Raw genomic sequence first — 23,572 nt, 5'->3', positions numbered from 1 at the left:
GGATAATGGAGTTGGGCGACGAGGAAATGGTCCCTGCATGGGGTGTCAATGACTTTGGAAAGCTGTACCAGCGCTAGCTTTTAGGCCTAACACTGATCTGTGCATCACAGCAACTCACTCGTCGCTTGAGCACACAGTAATTGGTTCAACTCTTGTCTCCTACATCTGTTTCATGGATATATAATATGTGATCACAGATATATACCCTTCAATAAACCTTTTGAGAATCTATATAACGACTTGTTCCAAGAGCACTGATACAAGAAGCAACGGTCGAGTGACCATCAATGACGCCTCATGCGGCTCAAGATTGCCAAGCCACTTATCCCCCACTATGTAACCACCTCCGATAGGAATCCATCCCCGCCAATACCAAACACCTTTTTCGAGTCCACACCATCCAAAAATTCCACCATGGACTCCTCCTCGACCGCCCCCACAGACACCCCCGCAATGGCCGCTTCAGATACCTCCGCCACCAAAACCGCTCCGCCTGCAATCATTTGCATTGGCATGGCCGGTACCTCTCCCTCTTCTTTCTCGACCTAACCGCGAGCTGACCTCCCCCCGTAGGTTCTGGTAAAACCACGTTCATGCAACGCCTCAACGCCCACCTACATGCGCAGAAAACACCACCCTACATTGTCAACCTCGACCCAGCCGTCAAGAATGTCCCTTTCGAGCGCAACATCGACATCCGCGACTCGGTCAACTACAAAGAAGTCATGAAGCAGTACAACCTCGGCCCCAACGGCGGCATCATGACCTGCCTGAACCTCTTCGCAACCAAAGTCGACCAAGTCATTGGCATCCTCGAGAAGCGCAAGGATGCGGGCAGCATCGACTGCGTGCTCGTGGACACGCCTGGGCAGATCGAGTGCTTTGTCTGGTCCGCTTCCGGCGCCATAATAACAGATGCGTTAGCGTCAGCGTTTCCTACCGTCATTGCGTATATCATTGATACGCCAAGGACGACTTCCCCCGCAACGTTTATGAGCAATATGCTGTATGCGTGCTCGATCCTGTATAAGACGAAGCTGCCGATGATCTTGGTGTTCAATAAGACAGATGCGCAGGATGCAGCATTTGCGAAGGAATGGATGACGGACTTCGAGGCATTTCAGAGGGCGCTAAGAGAGAGCGAGGAGGGCAATGATGAGGGTGTGGGTGGGAGTGGCTATATGGCTAGTCTACTCAATTCCATGAGCTTGATGCTCGATGAGTTCTACAAGCACCTAGACCTCGTAGCAGTGAGTGCGATGACAGGAGCCGGGATCGAGGACTTCATGGTGGCTGTAAAAGGCAAATGTGAAGAATACGAAAGAGACTACAGGCCGGAGATGGAGAAGGCTAGGAAGAAGAGGGATGAGCAGAGGATCAAAGAGAAGGAGAAGGAGCTCGATAGGCTCATGAAAGACATGGACGTCGACGGAGGTGTGAGCAGCAAGAGTGGTAGGAAGAAGTCCATGCCCAAAGAAGAGGAGGAGCAGGATCTTCTCAGCGATATGGAGTCAAGCGACGAGGAAGCTGGCCAGGGCATGCAGGAGAGGGACGAGGATGAGGGGGCCATGGATGAGGATGAAGAGGGACTACAGGGGAGATATGAACGTGAGCTGAGGGAGAAAGGAGGGACTGATGCTGGTGTCTTGCAGGATGCGAGTCTGAGAAGGTATCTGGGTGCTAATCAGATGTAATTTGTTTCCTTATTCCCTGGTCACTGATATTGACGCTGTAATTTCCTAGTTCATGTACCATAGTTATCATAAATAAAGCGAAGATCTTAACAATTGTTACTACATAGGGGTGTCGATCTAGCAAAACCGTCCGCACAGCCAAATCCTTATTCTGAAGAACCATACAACAGATAAACTCCAAATCTTCCTAAAGCTCAGAGAACCTTGGTGAGGGCCCAGAATTAATTTTCCAACCATTTGTCCCATCAATTAGAGGCTGTACAGTGCGGTAGCGAACTGGTGAGGCCTCGTTGCGTTGCCACGCAGGTACCTTTTACTAGATCGACACCCATATCATAATAAGCTCATGAGCCGCTATTGATATTCTCATGGCTAGTATACGGAGTAAAAAGAAAAGGCGATAACTAACTATATAACAAGAAAGAGCATCCCAGAAGAAACACACAACGCCATAAAAGTTACTAACAAAAAGAAAGAAAACGCCCAACACTACGCTAACATCGGTACAGGTCCCGCCGCCAACTCCTCTCTTCTCTCCCTTGCCCTCTCTTTCGCTCTCCTAGCTCTCCTCTGCGCTTCTGTTTCCCCTTCTTCCCCTTCTTCTTGCTCCTTGGTTGCAGCGACTGGTGCAGTAGTTGGCGCATTCGGCATCTGCGCCGCCATGCTTTTCGCCCTCTCTTCCCTCTCCATCTGCTCTAGCTCATCTTCGACTTCATCTTCCTCCTCGTTGGACATCCGGCCCGCCAGCATATTGCTAATCTCCCGCTGGTATGCGATGCCGTCTGCTGTTTCTTCCATTAACTTCTCGACACTCTCCAAGGACATCTCCTTATGGATTTCTTTGAGTACTTGGTTCCCTTGCCGGAGCCCATAGAGCACAGATTTCTGCACGAGCGAGAACTCGATCGTCGATGTCTACAACCAACATTAGAACCAGCCCTCTCTCCTTACAAGCACCACAACCATAACCGCAGCACATATCAGGGGGCCGAACCAGCTCTTCCAGCGCCTGCAGCTGTCCATCCGTCTTGATCAACAACTGTTCTTGGTACTTCCTTTTCCTAAGTGCCAACAGCGCGCGCTGTTTGTCGCCCTTTGCGAGCATCTCCTTTGCAATCTCGTGCTCGCGGTCCAGCACGGTCTGGATCTTCTTCTGGTACTGGCGTAGCTTGTCACGTTGGATCTTCATGTCCAGGATTGCCCTGGTGTAGTCGGCGTGTTAGCGGGAGAGGAGGGGGGAGGAAGGGATGAGGGGGTGTACCGGTCTTGTGCGGTGACGCGGTGGGTGCTGCCGTTGTTCCCCATGGCTGGATATGAGTGTGGTGGGGTATGGGCGAGGGCGAGAGCTATCTGGGGGCTTGCTTGCCTGGGGCGAATAGGTCCAGGTCTAGGCCAAGAGCCGCATAATGCATGATGTAGTGGGCCGGGTAACAGTGGATCATGAGATCTCACTCTTGCCATACTAGCTTGCGCAATTGCTGTTTCGCTGCTTTTTTTTTTTTGTTTAATTCATTAATTCTGTTTCGCTGCTTTAAGCTTAGCCTGGAGATAAAAGAACATGTAGGCTAATTGGGCATGTTTGATTTATGGATGGATAGATAGGATAAACCGCTAACGTTCACCTCCCAGGAACTTTCGCTCGGAATCAGTTGCGTATACGTCAACGACGCAATAATACGACCCGTTGTGTCTTGTTGATCAATTGAGAACCGATAGCCTTCGGAACAAGCGCTATCTCCCTCTCAGCTGAGCCAGAACAGGGAAACCCATGTGGGTCTTTGCAGTGTTAGTCTAGAGTATAAACACCTTCCTCAAATCCTGGCGGACCGCAAAACCACTAGTACGTAGTGTCATGATCAGCCGCTCACCGTACGAGTATATAGGGGATAGTAATGTGAGTATTTCGGCTATGAAGATATTAAGCCCACTGTCTCCTATCATCCATAAAATCATCGATGATGTTGGTCGAGCATTGCCTGATATTTGCATCCCAAAGTCGGGCCGGATCATTGAACCCAAGGCTCCGTGCAATTCAAGAAAGAAATTTAAAGGTTATTCAGCGCTTTCATGAATCATCCCGACGTGCGATTCCAAAAGGCAACCCCAATCTATATACAAATAACAAGAACCTTCGATAACCCTAGCCTTCTCTACCAGACATGTAAATGCATCATTTAATGCATCTTTTTTTCGGTGAGGTAATGGATATTTTTTTTGTATGGGTAACTCGTCGGAAAGTCGTACTTAAAATGTGTTACTTTTAATATGCCTGGAAATATATCAATAATGGATCAAACAATGAATCTTTTAATGTATCAATTAATGCATCAATTGATGCATTTAAAATACACATTTACTTGTTTTCCATATCAGTAATAAAAACAAAAAGGGAACGCTGGGGGATTTGAACTAGAGTCAATCTCTCAACTACTCAATCTTCTATCTACTACACCATAGGTGAAGATGGTGTCTCATCAATTGTAGGATTAATGGATGGAGGGTAATGGGAAAGTACATTAAAATTTCGTTGATTGCTCGATCGTCTAAAATGAATATCAAAGTCGTATGTGATACAAATGTGTAAAATAAGGACTTATAAGTCGTCCATTAATCGTTTTAAAATCGTTTCCCAAGAAATAATGCATCAGTTGATGCATTTACAAATAAAGTCCGAGTTAATGCATCATTTGTGCCCTTTCCTCGTCGGTTTTGTATGGGCAATGTGTAAATTGATGCATTAACATGTCTGGTAGAGTGTTCAGACCCTTGAGAAATATATTAGCTTCAGATTCAACTATAATGTATAAAGAGTACCCCAGGAAATATTTTATCAGAATGGTAATAGGATGAAACACATTTCTCTTTTTTGTTAAAAGAAAAAATGTTAAATCCCCTCTGAACATACCATTCCCATCCCGGAAGCTCATCATGTCTAGGTCTCCAAAGCTATCTGTTGTAACTATATATTGGACAATTCACCTTCGCTTGAGTGGGCACCCATTATTTCTTGGATGCGCTTAACAACTGTCTTATATCCAATATCTTCCTGGTGCTCGAATTTACAGATCGACATGTGATCCCTATCTAGTGGGTCACGTTTCTCGCCAAGAACGCCCAGGGTTGAAGATAGTTGATCCATCAGCTAGCAAGTTGACAATTTATTAGAGCTCAATGTCTTAATACTAGTTGGAAGGGTCTATGCCAACGTACCAATTTACTCCCATACAAAAATCCCCAAAACCCACCAAAAAGGGTAGTTTTTCTTGTCTCATAAAACGAGGCGAATAAAATCGAGAAATGGTACTTGATAAAATCCTCAGCTATCTCAGTAAGACGATCTGAGTTCTGTTCGAGGTCCGAGATGAGTTTCCGGTTTAAACCCTGGATTGCTGCAAACACGCCCATGATCGCTCCATATTGTGCAAGTGAGGTCCCTTGGTGCGGTGTAGACAAAAACACGATACCTATTGTTGGGCTAATAATGTCTTGCTAATTATGCACCCTGGCCCTATTTAGGGCCTTATATATGAGAAATCGATGTGTTTAGCGCATTTACTTGTGCTAAGGCATAAACCAATACATGTGATGAATGCACCATACCTCCTTTACAACTATACCTCCCAGACTGTGGCATATGAATATGATCGGTCTCTCCTTTTCCTGGGTAAATATAAATGTTAGATAATTATAATATATAAATACTATATCTATTCTACGATGAGAATCAAAAGCTACCTTCGACGTGGTCCTCATGTCATTGATAATATTAAGTAGCGATGAACCGTAAGACCGGATGCCCGCGACACTGTCTGTGTCGGTAATGTTTGAATTATATCCGTAGGTCATGATGCGGGATTGCGGGATCTCATCCGGGAGAAAATCGCGGAGCCACATGGCGCCAGCACCATTACTCCCCGGGCCCCTGAATGTCCAAGAACCAAATGCATGACCTCCAAGCGCCCCATGAACCGCGATTATGCTACGCATAAGATAAGAAGTTAGATTTACTGGATTCGATAATTATAACGGGTAGAGGAATGGATACGCAACTCAACGCAAGAATTGGGGTCCGAATGCGCATATGCAAAACCGTCAGCGCATCAAAGTCATCATCAACTACAACCATCTTTTTGTCGATAATGAGTGGTTTGTTTCGGATTATATCCTTCACAACGCTTTCATCCTTGAAGGTTACTGTAGCGGTCTGAGTTTTGTCTTCTTCCCTAAACCCGGTTCTGCATAAGGATATAGTGCAGTCTGGATATAACTTAGAAAGGTAATCCTTAGTAATTGTTTCCGGAATCCTTCTGATTCGTAGAGTCGACCTACTGAAGATCTTTGTGTTGTTTGGGGAACAGCGAGAAAGAGCTAGGGAGATGATTTTGGGAAGTTTATTATATCGAGGCACCGTCAAGTGGGTGAGTTCTATATATAGCTAGCTCCGATCTTTTGTATCAGAGCTCTATCCCTAAACGCGCGCATGCGCGCGCCTAGGTCAGGTGAGGTTGTGCAAAAAGATTCCTTCTGGACGCTCTGATTGGTAGCTATGTACACCCGCGGGAAAAAAGTGAGGAAACAACGAATGCAACCAATCCGAATCCCAATGAAAAAGTGAAAATAGAAATGAACAGAAGTAATAGAACTACACAATGAGATACAGAATAGATACTACGGCCTCTGAACTATATTTACCACTTTTTATGACTTCCCTTATTCTTTACTACCGCTGCAATTCTCTTTGGTATGCTGTCAATGATTTTATATACATTTTCTCAATCTGGCCTTTCCCACTCTTCCCTAGCTTGGGCTTAAATAACTTTTATGTTTTCATTCAGAGTAGCCTCTCTTCGCTTTCCGGACTTGTCAAAGGGCATGGCTAGGGAATACTCGTGGGGCTGTATTGCGGGTGCGGGGATGTCAAGTTGGACGCACTCGTTGTCACGCTACTCGTTGTTTCCTCACTTTTTTCCTGCGGGTGTACCGGGCGTTGAGGGTAAATACGAAGAATCTGATAAGAGAATCTTGCTGTGAAATAGGTGTGTTTATCTTATCAGATTCTCGGTATTTATGGTTAACCCCCGGTACATGGATCAGGCCTGTAATCTATTCCTTGAACCGTCAGGCCGAATTGTAATTAGCGGAACCTAACGCAAAGTAGAAATCGTGATATAAGGCACGCCTGTAGGAGCAGCAATGACAGAAACCATCACAGAGCTCGTGTGTGATGAATTATACGTTGCAAGACAGACATACATATAAATCTTGCGTTTACCATATCACGATTTCCATTTTGCGTTAGGTTCCGCTAATTACAGTTCGGCCTGACGGTTCAAGGGATAGGTGAAGCCCGAGATACTTGGCGGTGAGTGTAACAGTGGCTTCTATAACTGCATGCCTTGTACTACTTAAGGTACCATGTTAATCATAGTATCTTAGCTGCACGAGTTGAACAGAAAGTCGAGCACTTCGACAAAAGGTCCTGCACATCTTATTGGCTGAACGACTGCAAGTCTCTCCTAGAAGAGCTAGAGTTTCTGTCCGACCCGCTCGACTTTCTGTTCAACTAGGTAGCGCAGCTAAAAGACTCTATTACCTACATAAACGTATATAGATTCTTGGGACTGATCAGCGCCAACAATAGAGGTACAGATTTCAAAAACTCCAAGAGTAAGAACAAATCCAAGGGACGGCGCCTTGTGAAAAACGCGTTCTTAGTTCTCTAAAACCCAGTATTCCCAAACAAAAACAACAAAGGCTGGAACTCGAACCGCTTCCCGTTTTTGTAGAATTGTTGTGAAATATCAATAATAAGATCTATTAACATGGTCTCATGATCATTGACACTGTAACTACGTCAGAAAAAAGTATGTGAAACAAGACACAAAACACAAGACGAAACTCAAACATAGCCAGCTCACATTCAGTCCATTCAGCTACATATGTAGTAAGCCATTCACTCGATCCTCCATCCCCGAATTAAAAAAAATCCAGAAGTCCACTCCCACAAAAAAACAAGAATCATCGCGGTCAATAGAAAAAAACTAAGAAAGGAGAAAAAAAAAATAATGAAAATAAAAAGAACAAAAGGAAAAAAGAAAAAGAAGCTTTCCGCGCAGCTCTACCCTAAAAACAATCATCATCCCCCTTCTCATGCGCACACAGCACACACCCCTTAGACACCTTCTGCCGAATCAGCGCCGCATGTGTGACCTTCGACCCCACATTGCGACTCGCCATGCCTAAGCTTGCCATAATCTCCTCCTCAGCCTCATCTACCTCATCACCGACTGCAGCAGGGCGCTCCCGCTCCCGCTCGTGCCCGTGCCCGAGCAGACAGCCGAGGTGAAAGACGTGACCACATGCGAAGCCGATCAGCGTTTCTTTTTCTACATCGTCACACCATTAGCATGCTAGTCCAAGAAGGAGGAAAGGGATATACAAACCAGTAGGTAAGAACACATCCCCGCAATCACCACACGCATCCACACGCCTCTTCTGTGGCCTCTCCTCGCCGCCACCTTCCTCTATCTCCACATCCCTCTTAACCTCGAACCTGACAGCCCTCCTTTGCCCTCCACGTAGCTCTTCCATGCCCCTAGCCACCTCGCTGCGCAGGACCTTTGCAACTCCCTCACACACGCTCCACTGGACGCCATACTCCTTGAGTATCTTTCCTAGTGCCGGCTTCAGCCCCTCAATCTCCAGACCGGCGGGTATACGTCGCACCAGTGTGATCGGGTCGATGGCAGTGCCGACATTCTCTAGCAGCCCCCGAATAAAGCGAGGTTTGTCCATGCTATACTCGAGCAAGTCATTCCAGAGGTCGGGGTCGTCTTGATTCTTTGCGAATGCAATAGCCTGACCGACGTCATGGAGCTTGTCAATAATGAGGAAGAGTGCACGCTTTGTCTGTCCGGTCTTGGAAAGCAGGTGAACCAGCTCCGGAATATAGGCACGCTTCTCACACACAGCGGAGGCCTTTTCCAGGCTGTAAGTGTGACTGTTGACTAAGAAGTCCATCAACAATGGGCGGTCGTACTCGGCGAACAGCGTGACCATCAGGTCCCCGAACTCGACGAGGGTGCCTGCGGCGCTGTCACTGCCACTCCAGAGGCGGCGGAGGTAGAAGAAGAGGAAGAGTTTCCCCGCGCGGACGGAGTCTGGCGAGAGCTGAGAGACGACTGTGGATGGGCCTACAATACCACGGTTGGCCTCGGCAACCAGGAGGGAGATAGCTTCAGAGGTGTTTTCTTCGAGGGTGGAAATAGGGGTAGTGGAGAGTTGTTCGGGGGATACGCGCAGCAATAGGAGATCGTAGATATTCGTTTTGATGGCGTCGATGAGGCGGTATTCACGGATGAGGGAGAAGGCCGCATCTGCGTCTTTCAGGATCATGTAGTGGCGTAATGCGCTCGCGGGCTCCAATATCGTCATGTAGAGCTTTGCGAGGCATTCTTGCAAGGCGCGCCATTCGGCGTCACCGGAGTGCACGGAGTCCTCATGGTTCTTGAGCTTGCGCGTGACGGCGTCAATGATCGTGCGAGGGTCGTAAAGTGTTCGTGTACCTTCAGGCTTCCAGTTCTCCAGTAGCAACTCCCGGAACCTGGTGACATCGTGCGAGAGATAATGCGCGAGAACAATCTCATAGATGACACTTGGCAGCGGCGGTGACAGCGGCGTAGTTGGTATATACGGCGTAATCTCCGTGATATTTCCCGCGGCCTCAAACACCCATACCCAGTGCTCCCAACGTCCCGATAAACCCAAAACCTTCCCGCATACCTCGGCTGATGCCGTCCACTCGCCAGCATTAATCAGCTTCTGTAGCCACAACTCTCCAATACGGCGCTTCTCCTTCTCCGTGGCGCTGTAGTTCGTCGTGCGCCGTTGCCCGCGCCCGCCGCTGACGGTTGAGTCGGAGTCGTAGCTGGGATCGTCCTCGGAGACCACACGGCGCACGACCTCGTCCTCTCCGGACTCGCTAATGGCACTGCTATCCGATGCGATCACGTCTGGGTTCCTGTCTACGAGTTCCCAAGCGTCTTGATATTTCTCTTTCTCAAGGAGCCAGCCCAAATGGTCTCTTAGGCTGCGCTCAGTTGCAAACACCACATCGTAGGGACTTGTGATATAGATCTTTTTTCCGGGGAATTCTTCGCCCCAACCGTTATCCTCTACCTTTACTACGCGCCCGGCCACTGGGGGTCCGCGCCCGATACCCATACCGATGAATGAGGAGGCGCTGAAGCTTTCCCGACGAGAGACACTGGTGCTGAAGCTGCGGACACTGGTCGCGCTGGAGAGAATCTGGGTTGCGTTTACGCCCGCGTTCCAGAGGCCGCCTGCGAGCGCTATAGCACCGGAGAAGTCGTTATTTTCGTCGGTTGGGGCTGTTAGGAGTGGGGCAGGCGTCGCGGGGAGAACACCAAGGTGGTAGTCGCCGGCGGAGAGCCCTTCGAATCGGTTCATCATGAGCTCATCGGCAGAGAGCTCTTCAGAAGTATTGAGGTCTATGAAACGGAGCTCGGGGGTCAGGGCGTTGGAGCGGCCGCGGCGGGCGTGAGGGCCGATTTTAGCAGAAGAGGGTTCTGACGGAGGAGTACTGGGCGGAGAGGCGTTGGAGGTGAGATGTGCGAGAAGAAGGAGAAGTGAGGGCGTGTATAGAGTAAGGCCGGAGATTGTACAATCGGTTTGTAAACTGTAAATAATAGTTAGTACCGTGATGTTCTGTGAATAAAAAGGTCAATGATAGAAACCCACATATGCACAATTTCTGCCCATCCAGCGCTCCGTTCTTCTTCCTCGCTGTTGCTATCGCCCGCAAATACATCTACAACCCAGATTGTACCTCCCCAACCAATGACTAGCTTCTCTTTCTGGCCCCAGTCAATGCCTAGCGAAGGCTTTCCTTTGACCGCTGTAGGACTAACGTCGTCGGCCGTGCTGTGCGTGCCTAGTCCGTCCATATCGTCCTCAGCCAGATTCCTGCGATCAATCCATTCGAGTCTGGGTTTATAAACCGCAGCCATATCCTCCGGGATAGTTTCCGGGCGCTCAATCGCCGAAATACGCTTCCATGCCACATCGCCGACAGGCTTCCCAGTGACTCCCAAACCCGGAATCCAGCTCGTCATACCCGGATATCCAGCCGTAATCAGACCATTGGCTATACCAACCACATCTCCTAATCCGGCTGCCGCAGCGGCCGCGGCTCCTGTGCCCGCCCCTGTTGCTGTCCCCTCTTCAGGCGCCTCCTTTTTGATCTCCGGGGGGATGATATGTGAGCGCATCAGCTTAATACCACGCTCATTGGCCCACGCGACAAACCGCGGCGACTCTTTGCTCCACGCAATTGCGCTGATCGCGCCCTCTCCCGAGTGCAGAATCGTATCCTTTCCACTACCGCCGCCAAGTCCCATCCACCCGCCGCCGCCGCCGGCCGGGGGCGCGACGCTAAGGATAAGGTTCCCAGCGAGACCGCCCGAGAGGAAAGTCCGATCTGTGCGGAAGTTGGGCGAGAGGGACACAGCAGTGATCGGTCGCTTGAAGTTCTTGAGGATGATTTCGGATTTGGCGTAGGGGGTGGTTGTAGGATTTGAGCCCGGGTTAGCTGGGAGGAGCGGGACAATGCATACGAGTCCATCAATGGAGGCTGTTGCGACATGTGTGTGCCGGTCGTGTGTTGGTGGGATCTGGGCGCGGATGTTGGGTGGGAGGGGGGGTGGAGGAGGTGGGGATATCGAGACACTTGTTATGGAGGCGGAGTGAGCGTGGTAGACGCGGAGGGTCGAGAGCGATGGAAGTGTTAAGATATGCTAGAGGGTGTCAATAGTCGGCCTGGACAGGTGATGAGGGCGGGCAGGTATAAATGCTCACAATATTTCCGTTATGCGTGCCTGTTATCTATTGCGCACGGGTTAGAGATTGCGCTCGCGAAGCTCCAAACGTCAATGTGACATATCGTTGATGCGGTCATACCATTCTCTCTCCAAAAACCACACTGGCCGAGACCGCATCACCATTCCTATACACGCCACCGAGGTTTCTGGTCAAGCGCGTATACTTAAGTCTTGGCTCTTCTTCCTCGTCATCGCTTTCTTGGTCCTCCTCCTCCTCTTCAGTGGGTAACCTATTCTGCGCCTCCTGCTCTCTCTGGGTGTCTGCGGACGCCATTGCTGTTTTGTGTTTGTTGGGTTGTGAGACGATTTGTTGTGTTTATCGAAGCTCTCACAAGCTATGATGCGTTGGCCGTGGAGTTGCGGCTCTACAACATGATAGAGCTTCTGTCACACCCACGAGGTTAGTCCGGGGGTGGGTGTAGTGTAGTGGCACGGGATTTTGTCACTGATTGGCGGGATAGCCGAGGGGGCTAGTTACCCGGTTGGCGTAGCCCAGAGCCCGTTACCCGGGGTGGACGTTGGGCGCTTGGGCCATGTGGCGCCCAGGATGGGGGTAATGATAGGAGTGCAGGATTTTGGCGAGGTGCGTACTGGCGCTCTCGATAAGCCCGACGCCTAGCCACGGTTAAGTAGAGAGCAAGCATTCAGTCAGTTTCTATGATGGTTAACCGCACTTACATGCATTGCGATGTATCTGCTCTATGTAGGCCCTGCGCCGCTGCTATGGCCCACACGCACGCCACGCTAGCTAGCTATAGCCCGGCCGGGAATAAACTTCAAAATGCAATCTAGCCATCGTGCGGGCAATACTACATGTACATGTAGAGGACATTGAGAACATGTAAATACATCTATTTCTCCATGTTCCAAAATCAAGAACACATTACTTTCTCACCTTCAATTAATGACCTTAGACCTAGAGTGTCAAGCATGCAGACGGGTAAGGAAATACCCTTAAGCAATCGACTCTGCGCATGCCCACGACCCGTCACATTCTTCTGAGGTTAAGCATGATTTTATACATAGACTGATATACGTATGCTCGGTTACATCTTCATTAGACTGCACTCTTTCGTTATCTCTTCTACATTGAGTACACCGATCGAAAGTCGTAAGCGTACATGACATCGAACTAACTTGTAGTCACCCTATACATATACTCATGGTGCGAGGTACATGTAGCTTTGTTCTTTGATCTGTCTTAGGAATGAATTAATTAAGATGCTGGCGAGATTAAGTCAAGACGAGCTTCTTAGTGTGGCAAAGTGCACGTGAGTCTGACATCCGGCTTGAGCTTCTGTACATGTATTCATATCACTACTTTCATGACGTGCTCCCACTACCGTCCACAGGTCCCCTCTACCAGTAGCGTGGGTCTGTTATAGATTACGGCTACGTACACTCAGCGTCTATCATGCTTGAGAAACTTTGTAAACTAGTACACGTACGCAGTGTGGCTAGGGCCCACACTAGAATGTGCGGGTAAGCTAAGCTCAAGTTACACAGTTTACAATCTAGTTCTAGCTGTGCTGAAAACGCTCCCGAAAATCACCATAGCTTCTTGCCCTATAACAGTCACCCGTTATTAGGGCTATAAGTACACAGTCCGGATCCCCACAGTACTTCTTTCGCTTCTTCCTCATACCCATCCCAATGCTGCTCATCACTAGCATCCCATCCATGATTAAGAATCATTATCACCAATTGCCAATGAATCACTTCTCCTTCCCGCCTTTTAATGTCTTACTCTCCTGCTCCATTACTTCATCTCTCAACTTCATCCCCCTTCTTCTTAAATTTCGTAACAAGTTAGTTCAGAATTCCAACCATTGAAAGTCACCACTAAAAGCAACCAATCATCATAGCACCAATTCATTATGCACGAACTCCCCTCTTACTTTTGCTCTACCTCCAATACTTTTCAATCTATTTCTCCAGCATCAATCATTCATCTCCACCCGATCATCTAATGACTTGCTCCTCCCCCTATTCGCCCTAAAGTGCTACAACCTACTACTAACTCTCACTCCAGATTTACACCCTACTTCCCACCCTCTTTTGTGGCTCCAACGAAAACCACCTTGGGATCGTTGGTGCCAGTCATCGAATGATATTCGATGACTCAGTTGAGTCGTCGACTATTGTACGACGAGTGGCACTAAGGATTGCCAAGGTGCTTTCATGTATCCTTTAATTCTTTGCCATTGAGGGTTATAATACTTTGTGGTGATGGTAGATTTTGCAATTTGCCTTGCTGTGGTGGCAATCAACGAGAGGAGGTGCGCGCTAGTATTTACAAACACCAAAAGCTAGTACAGTACTTGATGAGTGGGAACAGATCAAAAATGGTGGACGGAATATTAGTGGTTGATGGACTTGGATGGTCGGGGGACTCAAGACCTATGCGAAAGAGCACCGGAATGGATAAAAGGCGCTTTATGTGATATCACCAACATAACATGTCACTCTGTGGCCCTCCATCCGACACCCATCCCTTTCAACCCTTACACAAAACGCATCACGACTTCTAAAGCTCACGGACACCATATCTGCAACACATTTTATTCCGCCTCGGTCTCCGCCTCCACCATCACTACCACCTCCCTACTACATACATACATATACTCAAAAACCCCTAATCCAGCGCTTATTTCACCGCCACAACAACAACCGACCAAGCCGGCAAGGAGATCGTGAACTTACCCCCGCTGCCCGTAATCGCTGTTGTAACCGGCACCACTACCGCGTTCTTTGGCAGATTAATCGAGTCGGACGCCGGTCCCGTCAACGTCGTGACCGACCCTGCAGTGGCTCCCGGGATCGTGATGGTCGTGGAGACCGCGGTGGCCCCGTAGTTGGCCATCTTGACGTAGTAGGTGCCGGTGTTGTCGTTCTTGGACGCGACCCAGTAGGCTATTGATATGCATTAGCAAACTGGCTATAAGAAAAAGATGTAATTAAAGAAGGGTATGTTGCGTACCAGGCCCAAAGCCAGTGTCTGAGGTGACGGGGAGGATCGTGGTCCCGCGGTTGACGGAAAACATCTGTATTTGGGTGTTAGTCGGGGTTAGGGTTGGTCATCGAGTGATGCCCTGTGAAGGGTGAGACGAACCTGTTGAACGTAGTAGCTGGTGGAGAGGGTGAGGAAACTGGGGTCGGATGTGTATCCAATGAGATCAGGCTACAGAGCGGGATTAGCTGTTGCTACTACTACTATTGGGAAAGGGGGATCGGGCTTACCGCCCACTGCGTGGAGTTAAAATGCTGCATCAGCGGCGCATAGGCCGCCATCTTGACCACATCACTGTTGCGCTCCATACCAATCATGAACACGGCCTCGGACACGGCGCCGATGAGTGTTGCCCACCAGTTTCTGCCGCCGGCGTTTGACGTTGTGCAGGCGTACTCGCCGACAAAGATGCCGTAGTTGCGGTCGTAGTTGTCGTATGTGTTGAAGAGGGCGACGAACTGGTCGGGGCGGAGATAGTAGTGGATGTCGATCCACATGCCGGCGGGCTTGGGGCTTGGCAGACCCTGGTCTGTGCTGGCGATGATGATGATGTCGGGGTACTTTGCCTTGATGGCGTCATGGAAGGCGGTGAAGCGGGCGGCGTAGCTGGCGAGACCGCCTGCAATGAAGTCTTCATTGCCGATCTCGACGTGGGTTAGTGCGAAGGGCTCGGTGCGGCCGTGGCTGGCGCGGAGGGCGCCGTAGGTGGTGCTGGTAGAGCCGGTGATGTACTGGGGGTGGGTTTGTTAGTAGGAGAGTGGGTGAGGGGGTGAGGGTGAGATAGCTACCTCGATTTCGTTGAGAACGTCGGTGATGTAGGGCGTAAGGGCAGTACCGGTGACAACGCCGCCGCCGAGACTGAGACCGGCCCAGACACCGAGGACGGGGATGAGCTTCATGTCTTCGCACCAATAGAGGTACTCGAGGAGGCCGAGAGCATCGGTATTGGCATAGGACCAATCGCCTGGTGGTGAACATGTTAATATATAGTAAAAGTACACATTTTCTGAAATCACTAACCTTGACGGCCGGGTCTGGTGTGGACGGGTCCAATGGTCTCGTTCCACTTCCATCTTCTGTCGACAGTTGCACCTTCGCTGTAATTCAGTTAGTATTTATTTCAGAGTGATTTCTGCAGGATATTGAGTAATCGTACAGATTGTTACCACCTAAAGACACAGATAGTATGTCAGCAATAATATCCCAAGAAACTCAATCAGAGTGAAAAATCAATATCCACAAGCACCTACCGGGAAACCTCAAGAAAGACCCCTTCACATTCTCCAACGCCCCCGCAATATCGGGCTTCAGCCCATTGTACCTCTGGTGATACGTGACAGGGAAGAGCTGGAACAGGTTAAAGTAGATACTCCCTGATACCTTCGCCGCATCAACCGTAGCCACAAAGATATTATCACCATCCGGTGCCGCGCTCGCCGTGAATGTCGTCTCATAGTACTTCCATGTTCCAGCCACGCTCGTGACTGCAACAGCCTTAGTACCAAACACCGTTCCCGTTGCCACAGACTGTAGCTTCACTGTCACGTCCCCGGTGTAGGCGCCCTCGACCCAGAAGTAACATGCGTAGGTGTCCTTCTTGACGGGGATACCCCAGTAGCCGGCGTTGGAGAAGCCAACCTGGCCGGTGGTGCCAGAGGGCACGTCAATGCGCAGGACTTTGGGGAGGGCCGAGGAGAGAGGGTGGGCGGTGTCGACAGCGAGAGTGACGCTGCCGACGGCAGCGTAGGCGGTGAGGTCGGCGGTGGTGCCTTGGAAACCGTTGTTGCGGAGGAGCTGTCCGTGGATGCCGCCGTCACCGGAGTGGTTGATGTCCTGTAGTTCGTTAGTATGTTAATTGATGAGTGGGAAAGTAGTGGCGGGGGTAGACCGACCTCGAACATGAATCCGTAGAGGATAGGACTGGAGGCATTACCACCCGTGGTGGAGACAGTGAGACCAAGACTGTGGACGAGGGTGGGGAGGGCGGCAAGGCCCATGAGGAGCTTGAAAGCTTTAGTGAAGCCCATTTTGGAAAGCTGGTTTACTTGTTCAGTTTCTGGACTAAGATGCTGCTGAAGCTTGCTTGGACCGAATCCAATAACGGGGCCGCTGGGTTGAGTATTTATAAGGTCGAATGCCATTGCCATATGATATCCACCCGGGCCTTCCCCCATTTCATTCGACTTCCCCTGGAGCCATTGCTATGCTAGCTAGGTACCCCGCAAAGCATAAAGCAAGGCCCGGCTGAGTTACTCCCGAAGTTGCTGGTAATGGGGGCATCCCCCGGAGTATCTCCAGAGCTGTGCTGGGTAAAGCTATATATGTACTACAGGTAGTTCTGCGGCATGTAGCTATTTCCCCGGAGCTCTGTACCTTGCATCTCCGGGGACGGGACCGGATTTACCCCGTCGATAGACCGGGTATAGCGAGATCCATGTCTAGAGAGGATGAGCAGATGGGGACGTGCTCAAGGCCCTAAAGATCTAAAGAAGGGTGGTGGTTAATTTTCTCGTCCTAGAAATCATTACCCAAAGCAACAAAGTAGAGTACCTGTAGTGGCTAGTCTAGCCTAACCGGTTAGATGTTGCTGCAAAACTACGGTTGAGAGGTTTGTTCTAGGCAGCTTCCTGGCGCATACAGGGGACATCGTGTTGATCTCCATCTCTGTGGTGTGGGGTGCCTGCCGATGGGCATCTCGCTTGCCTGCCCAGCCGTCTCCTGCCGGCCGGGCGTTGCATCATTGATCGGAGGGATGTGAAAATAGGCTGAGAGGAAATCGCAGCCAAGTAGCGAAATGTGGGGAAATAGGCTAATTGAAAGCTTAACTTGTGAATAAGCCTTATAATAAGGCCTTGCAATGACAGACGGCACCCATGCAGGGCCTTTTTCGTGGACATGCATATATAACTCTCCCGGGGTAGAATGACGGGGGAATTGAGCCTGCCGAGTTTTGATGGGTTTCGTATTGGGTGAGAGATGCTGGCATGTGATTGAATGCCAGGCACTACATACAATATTCATGATAATTCTCTTCACAGCGAGGAAGAATTGATGTGTTTGTATCGTGGATGGATATTGCGGGCAGCTACATGTAGCTACTTGGGCTAGCTCCCCCGTAGTACTTGCAATTGATATACTAGCAACGATACGATTTCAGCTAGCTTCTTCCACATCAATGGACAAGACAAGTACGGTCACATCTCAACCACATCTTGCTCGTTTTCGGAGGCTTCATCCCATACGCCATTCCTTACATGCCCCTCCATCTATCCCAACGTGCATTCCATCGCAAGTATTCAACCCGAGGACCGCCTCCACAGGCCGATGCTGCCGTGTGAGCTGATGTCTGATCTAAGGGTCATGCTAACGGCTTTTCCACAAAAAATAACCTTCCCCCTTTGTGATTTAGGCTCTTTTCAGATGGGGTGTATGTTGAGATCTTCGGCACCGGCGCGGCAGGTGTGCCGGGTATCGCAATGTGGACTGCGGAATGATTACTGAACATTATAATTGGGGCTCAAGTTTTAAACTCCCCCGTCCCATCGAACATTCCGCGATCCGGAAGGCCCTTGTTCATGGGGAAACTCCCGGACTGAAATATGGGGGAGAAGAGATATATAGTAGTCGAGGCGGAAGCCGAATTGGACACAATTTCAATCCGTTGCGTTCCTTTCCTAGCTGGTTATCTGCGATGAAGCGCCGATCCCAACCCCGCCCAACAAACCCGAGCCTGGTAATGAGAGGTGGGGAGGGCGTATGGAGGCTTTGCAATTAGGATAATTCCGTAGAATCCTCCGGACACGTGCGTCTAATCTTGTTCGGCTTTCGACCTGGGAAAGTTTTATCCGTGGCTTGGCTCAAGCCGGTCCGGTAACTTTTCAATGGCGTGCTTCTAGCTTTGCAATTGAGGTCACGGCGGCCGTGTTCTTGTTGCGGCTCGGACTGACCTTTAATTAGTAAAGGAGAATCATTGAACTGAAGTATTAGGATCGAGGGGTCCTCTTGTAGTAACGAGACAGAAAACAAGCGTTCTTAAAACAAAGTTCAACATGTATAGACTGTTAATTTTGGAACAATACAAGCAAATTGACATCTATACATAATAATGCCAAGTAATGAATGGCTATAAATACCTAACGCAAGAAAATGAGCATCTCGTAACAGAACACTAAAATATCACCCACTACCCATTCCTAGGAGCTTACAAGTACATGTAAGTATCAATGCATGGTCGATCACGGCGTCCAATATTGGATGACCAGACAAATCTAAATGATCATTGGATTTTGTGACTGGCTTTACATACCGCATGAGACCAGCCAGTCATAATTTCTCTTAGCATTGATCTACCGGGGGAGGTCTGCAAATATCGTTCCTGATAATAGAAACGGCGACCGAGCGGCCACGGCGAGCTGGCCTCATCGGTATCTACATGTTGTGCACGCTGTGGGGTGGGTTAACGCCGGAATTGGTGTTAAGAAACGTTACGACGGCGACGTGGTTGTAGTTGGTTAAGCATATACGTGGTAGTTTTGAGGGTATAAAGTTAAGCTGCGGTACCAACTAAGTCCAATCATCATCGATCACTCTCATCCTCGTTTATTCAAGTATTAAGAGTAATAGAGCCTCCAAACCTCAGATAACGAGACCACCATCACCAAGAGCCTGAAAATGTCCCAATAGTTAGTACTAGGAAGTGTGTCTAACCGTCTTGACCAATCATATAATATCACTCGGTCATTAGCCTCTGGGTGCAACTGAATTTTTTTTTTTTTTTTTCTTTTTTTGTTTAACTCATTAATTGCATTGGGCGCAACTACATATTCGTCGCAGCGTTAACCATATGAATAGAATATCGCTGATCACTTGTGGTAGGATGGTCAACATTATTAATGCCCCAAAGCCAATAACTTTTATTCCGTTCATCACTATTATGATACATTTCACTAATTTTACAGTTCTAAAGCACCCCTACCTCCTAGCTACATAACCATAATCTCATCGCCCCTAACTCCATCATCTCCAAATACGTCCTCCATCTCCCGCAGCGTATACTCCACAAGATAGCTCTCCTCCACCAGCTCCTCCACTCTTCTGTAGTGCCTCTCCGTATAGCTCTTCAGCGCGTCCCACACCTGCGCTGCCCCCTTCAGCTCTATCAACCGCTGCGGGCTGTAGCTCTTGACAATCACATACAGAATCCTCTGCGCCACGCTTGCCGTCTTCGCATTCGTGTTCCAGTCGCGGACGCGGCAAAGCAGCACAAACAGCTGCTCATCGCCCAGCGACGCAAGGACCTCATCGACAGCAGCGAGCCCGGACATTGAATTTGGCTCGGCGGGCGACGTTGCGGTGACGGCGGTAAAGAGGGAGAGTAGCCGCCCGGGGTGGTTGAGCCCGAGGGCGAGCGTGATGGCGGAGCGGTAGTCGGAGTTGTGGATGTAGTTTTGGAGTTTCTGCTCTTGCTCGATGAGCTCGGATTCGAGCTTGGAGGCTTCTTGGCGCGTGCTCTCGGAGATATCTTCCCAGAAGGTAACGACGGAGTCGCCGCCGCCGGAGACGAGGACATGGTCGTCTTTGCGGACTGTTAGGGCCCAGACCTACAGGGGGTGTTAGTTTGCGTGGAACGGAGAGCTGGGGTGATTTTTACGTACTTTGTCTTCGTGGTTATCCAGAGTAGCGTTGCACTCTCCGGATTTCACGTCCCAGACCTTGACTAGTCCGTCTCCGCCGGAACTTCCAACCTGCAGCCCGCCGCTCAGCCAGACAGTTTTCAGCACGCTGTTTGTGTGGCCCTCAAACGTCTTCAGACAGCTGTAATCCGTCAAGCTCCACAGCTTCACGGTCTTGTCGCCGCTTCCCGTGACCACCATTCTGCCACCCTTGGCGCCCTCGGCGCCGCCAACGATGGCACCGGTCACGGACGCGGGCCCGAACTTGACAGACCACACGCCGCGGCGATGGCCCCGCAGGACACCCAGCGCTTCGCCCTCTTGCACCGACCAGATCTTGACTGTCTTGTCCTGCGAGGCTGACGCAAACAGTTCGTCATCCGGAGACACGTCAATGGCGTTGATATCCTTCTCGTGCGCCTTCCTCGTATACACCGCCTTTGCCTTCTTTCCTGGCGCCGGGATATCCCACCTCTTTATCGTGCGGTCCTGGCTCCCTGTGATCACAAACTTTGGCGGTGCAAAGCTCTTTGCCGCGTTGCTTTCGGCCTGCGGCACAGCCCTAGAGAGCGCGATAGCGCCAATGCTCTCTGCATGCCCGACGAACCGTGAGTGGCAGGTAAACTCGCTGTTCTCGCCGTCAATGTGCCATAGACGGGCCTCGTTGTCCTTTCCACCGGTTGCCAGCCATACACCGGACCAGTCGCGGTCGAGGCAGATGACGATGTCGCCGTGGCCGCGGAGGACGCCGACGTCGCCGAAGCCCTTGGTGAGGTCGACGATGCGCACATCTTCGGAGTTTGTGGCGAGGGCGACGAGGGTGTCGGTGGGGGTGAGGTATGCGAGGTCTATGATTTCGTCGTGGTGCCCCGAGACACGGCGGGTGACGGGGAGGGTGGTGGTGGAGGGGGGGAGCGTGAGGGAGTTGACGAGGATTGTTTGGTCGTTGTGGATGGAGATGAGAGAGGGCAGTGACTTGTGGTAGCTGCGCAGAGGTTAGCTAGCGTACGTTTCTTCCTGAGTAGAGTAAAATGGATACTGACATGATATCGACAATTCCATCAGCTTCTCGCTCTTCGTCGTCGTCTGCCTCTTCATCGTCACTACTCCGTGTGATCTCCTTCCCGGCCCTGAGATCCCACAGCCGTATCCGATTCCTCCGTCCGCCCATGTAGATAATGCTATCTCCCACGGTCTCCTCCTCCTCGCCCTGAATCCTCAACGCCCCCGGCGCCAAAAAGCCCACCATCTCCAGCTCCTCAAGAACCGGTATGGTCCCCTTGAGCTTCCAGCTCTTTGTGTCCCACACGCACACAACCTTATCCCTGCTACCACTCACCAGCGTCTTTCCATCCGCCGACCAGTCCAGTCCTCGCACCACACTCACATGCGAGTCCAGCACCGCCACACAAGTGCTCTTCACTAAATCCCACACCCGGACCTTGGTATCGTCCGCGCCCGTCGCCAGCCTCCACCCCAGCTCCCCCCCATCGTTCCTCCCCTTCTTGCCCCCCTTCTTTGCCGCGGGCCCCACCGCAGCCTGTGTCGGCGCATCAACACTTTCCGGCGCATAGAACCGCAGCGCCGACACGACGCCGCCGTGGCCACGCAGATTATGGGTGACATACCCGCCCTTGATATCCCAGACCTTTACGAGGCCGTCCGCCGCACCGATGGCCAGCAGCGTGCCGGTCGGGTCCGTGTCGGCGACAATGATGGGCGATGTGTGCGCCTTCACGGAGCGCTGGAGAGTGGGTGTTACGGTGAGCTTTTCAAGGTCGGCGTCGATGGACAGCGAGTAGATGCGCATTGTGTAGGAGCGAGAGCAGATGATCAGGTATGAGGCGTCAGGCGTAACTACAGCATCACACAGCACCTATATCAGCTTTCTATACCTTTATTGACGGTCAATGGGGTAATACTCACGAGCTAACGTGGTGACTTGCTCCGAGTCCTACAATTCACACAGCCATTCATTCAGTCAGCACCTCCGTTACACACAGCACAGCACAAACCACACAAAAAAAACCTGCCGGCGGCGCGCATACTCACACCCTCGATCCTCGCCAGCTCGTCGCCCGTCTCAAAGTCCGTCACCAGCACATCCTCGTTCAGCGTCGTGACCAGTATCCGCCCGTTGCGGTCGAGCGCGACTTTGCCGCCCGTGTAGAAGGGCTGGATGACCTTTGCCGGCTTGAAATCCGTTTTGAGGATTGTTTGTGAGGGCGCCATAGCTGTGTGTGCTGTGTCGGCGCAAAAATGAGTGTATGGCGGAACTTTTTTTTGATGCTGGAAAAAAATATGTGGGTTGGGTGGGTTGGGTGAGTTTTTTGGACTGGGGTTAGCGTTGCAGGGTTGAGGCGCCCCGGGTAACTGATTGAGTGGGGGTGCGGGGATTATGTCAGCAATTGGGACGAGTGAGAATCTGTGAAGAAGATATAAAGCTGTATATATTTATTTGAAAATCACCAATATTAGTACGGGGATATGTAGCTTGATTGAAGTTTTCGGTGAAAGTTACCACAGCTTATAGCATTACACCACGCGCACACAGCAGTAATGACATTACTTCCCTGGAGATAACGCTGTATTCGGGCCCGCGTTAGTCAGGGTATATTTGGAGGATCCCTTCAAGAAGCATATTTCTGTTTGTTATAGAGAGAGAGAGAGAGAAGCCCGAAGGTGAAACTTGAATACGTACACTATACGAGACAGGACCAATTGCCATTAAATATAGTCACAAAAATACATGCACTTCCAGCTACAGCTAGCTCCGTCCGTCCGGTTCATTCCCTACTTTTCCTCCACCCCAAAACAAAACCAGGGTGAAAAAAAAAAAAAAAAAAAAAAAAAAAAACAATTGGCTCCGCTAGGGAATCGAACCCAGTTACCTGCTGTCGTCATAATCTAATTTCCTAACCAGGTGCATATATAGACCACTATACTAACAGAGCTTGGAGGGACAGTGCACCTGGGAGGATTGTAAAGATGGATTTTGCTAATATTAGCAGTGGCCTACCTCGCGATCGACCGCGAGTTACAAGTACTGATTTTGCGTACATGCGGATATACCCATTGATCCTTTAACTTTACTCCAATTAATTGTAGCCTTTTGTCCTCTATTACCCCTCCAGGCTCCTGAAGGACCGTACTTGCGCATGTCCAGTCCAAGACCGCCCCCCTCCCCCCCCCCCTTTTTCTCCCCCTCCAGTGAAGAGATCTCTTCGAACCCGTTCCCAGTTGATCATGATGATTACCCATACCACGTTGATGTCTCTGGCTCCCCGTACCCCGTTA

The 23,572-nt window shown here is 50.2% G+C and overlaps 7 protein-coding genes across 7 annotated transcripts; 1 reads left to right on the top strand and 6 right to left on the bottom strand.

The window, feature by feature from the left end:
• Nucleotides 1–414: 414 nt before the first annotated feature.
• H6S33_001555 (uncharacterized protein) lies at nucleotides 415–1,694 on the top strand (the record flags this gene model as incomplete). The annotated part of the gene is made up of 2 exons (XM_044832896.1): nucleotides 415–520; nucleotides 574–1,694. 2 exons carry the CDS (start codon nucleotides 415–417, stop codon nucleotides 1,692–1,694), a joined length of 1,227 nt encoding a protein of 408 aa, XP_044693616.1.
• Nucleotides 1,695–2,183: 489 nt separating this feature from the next.
• On the bottom strand, nucleotides 2,184–2,999 carry H6S33_001554 (uncharacterized protein; the record flags this gene model as incomplete). Its single annotated transcript, XM_044832895.1, has 3 exons — nucleotides 2,184–2,609; nucleotides 2,689–2,896; nucleotides 2,956–2,999. The coding sequence occupies 3 exons, from the start codon at nucleotides 2,997–2,999 to the stop codon at nucleotides 2,184–2,186; spliced, it is 678 nt and encodes a 225-aa protein (XP_044693615.1).
• A 1,654-nt stretch (nucleotides 3,000–4,653) lies between these two features.
• H6S33_001553 (uncharacterized protein) lies at nucleotides 4,654–5,099 on the bottom strand (the record flags this gene model as incomplete). Its single annotated transcript, XM_044832894.1, has 2 exons — nucleotides 4,654–4,836; nucleotides 4,905–5,099. 2 exons carry the CDS (start codon nucleotides 5,097–5,099, stop codon nucleotides 4,654–4,656), a joined length of 378 nt encoding a protein of 125 aa, XP_044693614.1.
• Nucleotides 5,100–5,183: 84 nt separating this feature from the next.
• Nucleotides 5,184–5,820, bottom strand: H6S33_001552 (uncharacterized protein; the record flags this gene model as incomplete). Its single annotated transcript, XM_044832893.1, has 4 exons — nucleotides 5,184–5,213; nucleotides 5,295–5,354; nucleotides 5,430–5,673; nucleotides 5,750–5,820. The coding sequence occupies 4 exons, from the start codon at nucleotides 5,818–5,820 to the stop codon at nucleotides 5,184–5,186; spliced, it is 405 nt and encodes a 134-aa protein (XP_044693613.1).
• Nucleotides 5,821–7,817: 1,997 nt separating this feature from the next.
• H6S33_001551 (uncharacterized protein) lies at nucleotides 7,818–11,867 on the bottom strand (the record flags this gene model as incomplete). The annotated part of the gene is made up of 5 exons (XM_044832892.1): nucleotides 7,818–8,080; nucleotides 8,138–10,392; nucleotides 10,455–11,509; nucleotides 11,571–11,597; nucleotides 11,673–11,867. 5 exons carry the CDS (start codon nucleotides 11,865–11,867, stop codon nucleotides 7,818–7,820), a joined length of 3,795 nt encoding a protein of 1,264 aa, XP_044693612.1.
• Nucleotides 11,868–14,240: 2,373 nt separating this feature from the next.
• Nucleotides 14,241–16,630, bottom strand: H6S33_001550 (uncharacterized protein; the record flags this gene model as incomplete). The annotated part of the gene is made up of 9 exons (XM_044833340.1): nucleotides 14,241–14,506; nucleotides 14,574–14,637; nucleotides 14,706–14,774; nucleotides 14,834–15,334; nucleotides 15,392–15,567; nucleotides 15,624–15,700; nucleotides 15,760–15,772; nucleotides 15,854–16,436; nucleotides 16,496–16,630. The coding sequence occupies 9 exons, from the start codon at nucleotides 16,628–16,630 to the stop codon at nucleotides 14,241–14,243; spliced, it is 1,884 nt and encodes a 627-aa protein (XP_044693611.1).
• A 2,955-nt stretch (nucleotides 16,631–19,585) lies between these two features.
• On the bottom strand, nucleotides 19,586–22,507 carry H6S33_001549 (uncharacterized protein; the record flags this gene model as incomplete). The annotated part of the gene is made up of 5 exons (XM_044833339.1): nucleotides 19,586–20,203; nucleotides 20,258–21,260; nucleotides 21,319–22,132; nucleotides 22,202–22,229; nucleotides 22,328–22,507. The coding sequence occupies 5 exons, from the start codon at nucleotides 22,505–22,507 to the stop codon at nucleotides 19,586–19,588; spliced, it is 2,643 nt and encodes an 880-aa protein (XP_044693610.1).
• Nucleotides 22,508–23,572: the final 1,065 nt, after the last annotated feature.

This window comes from Morchella sextelata (genome assembly GCF_020137385.1).
Source record: "Morchella sextelata strain SCLS chromosome Unknown scls_11, whole genome shotgun sequence".
In the NCBI taxonomy this organism is placed as follows: Eukaryota; Fungi; Ascomycota; class Pezizomycetes; order Pezizales; family Morchellaceae; genus Morchella; species Morchella sextelata.
This window is presented reverse-complemented; position numbering and strand designations above follow the sequence as displayed.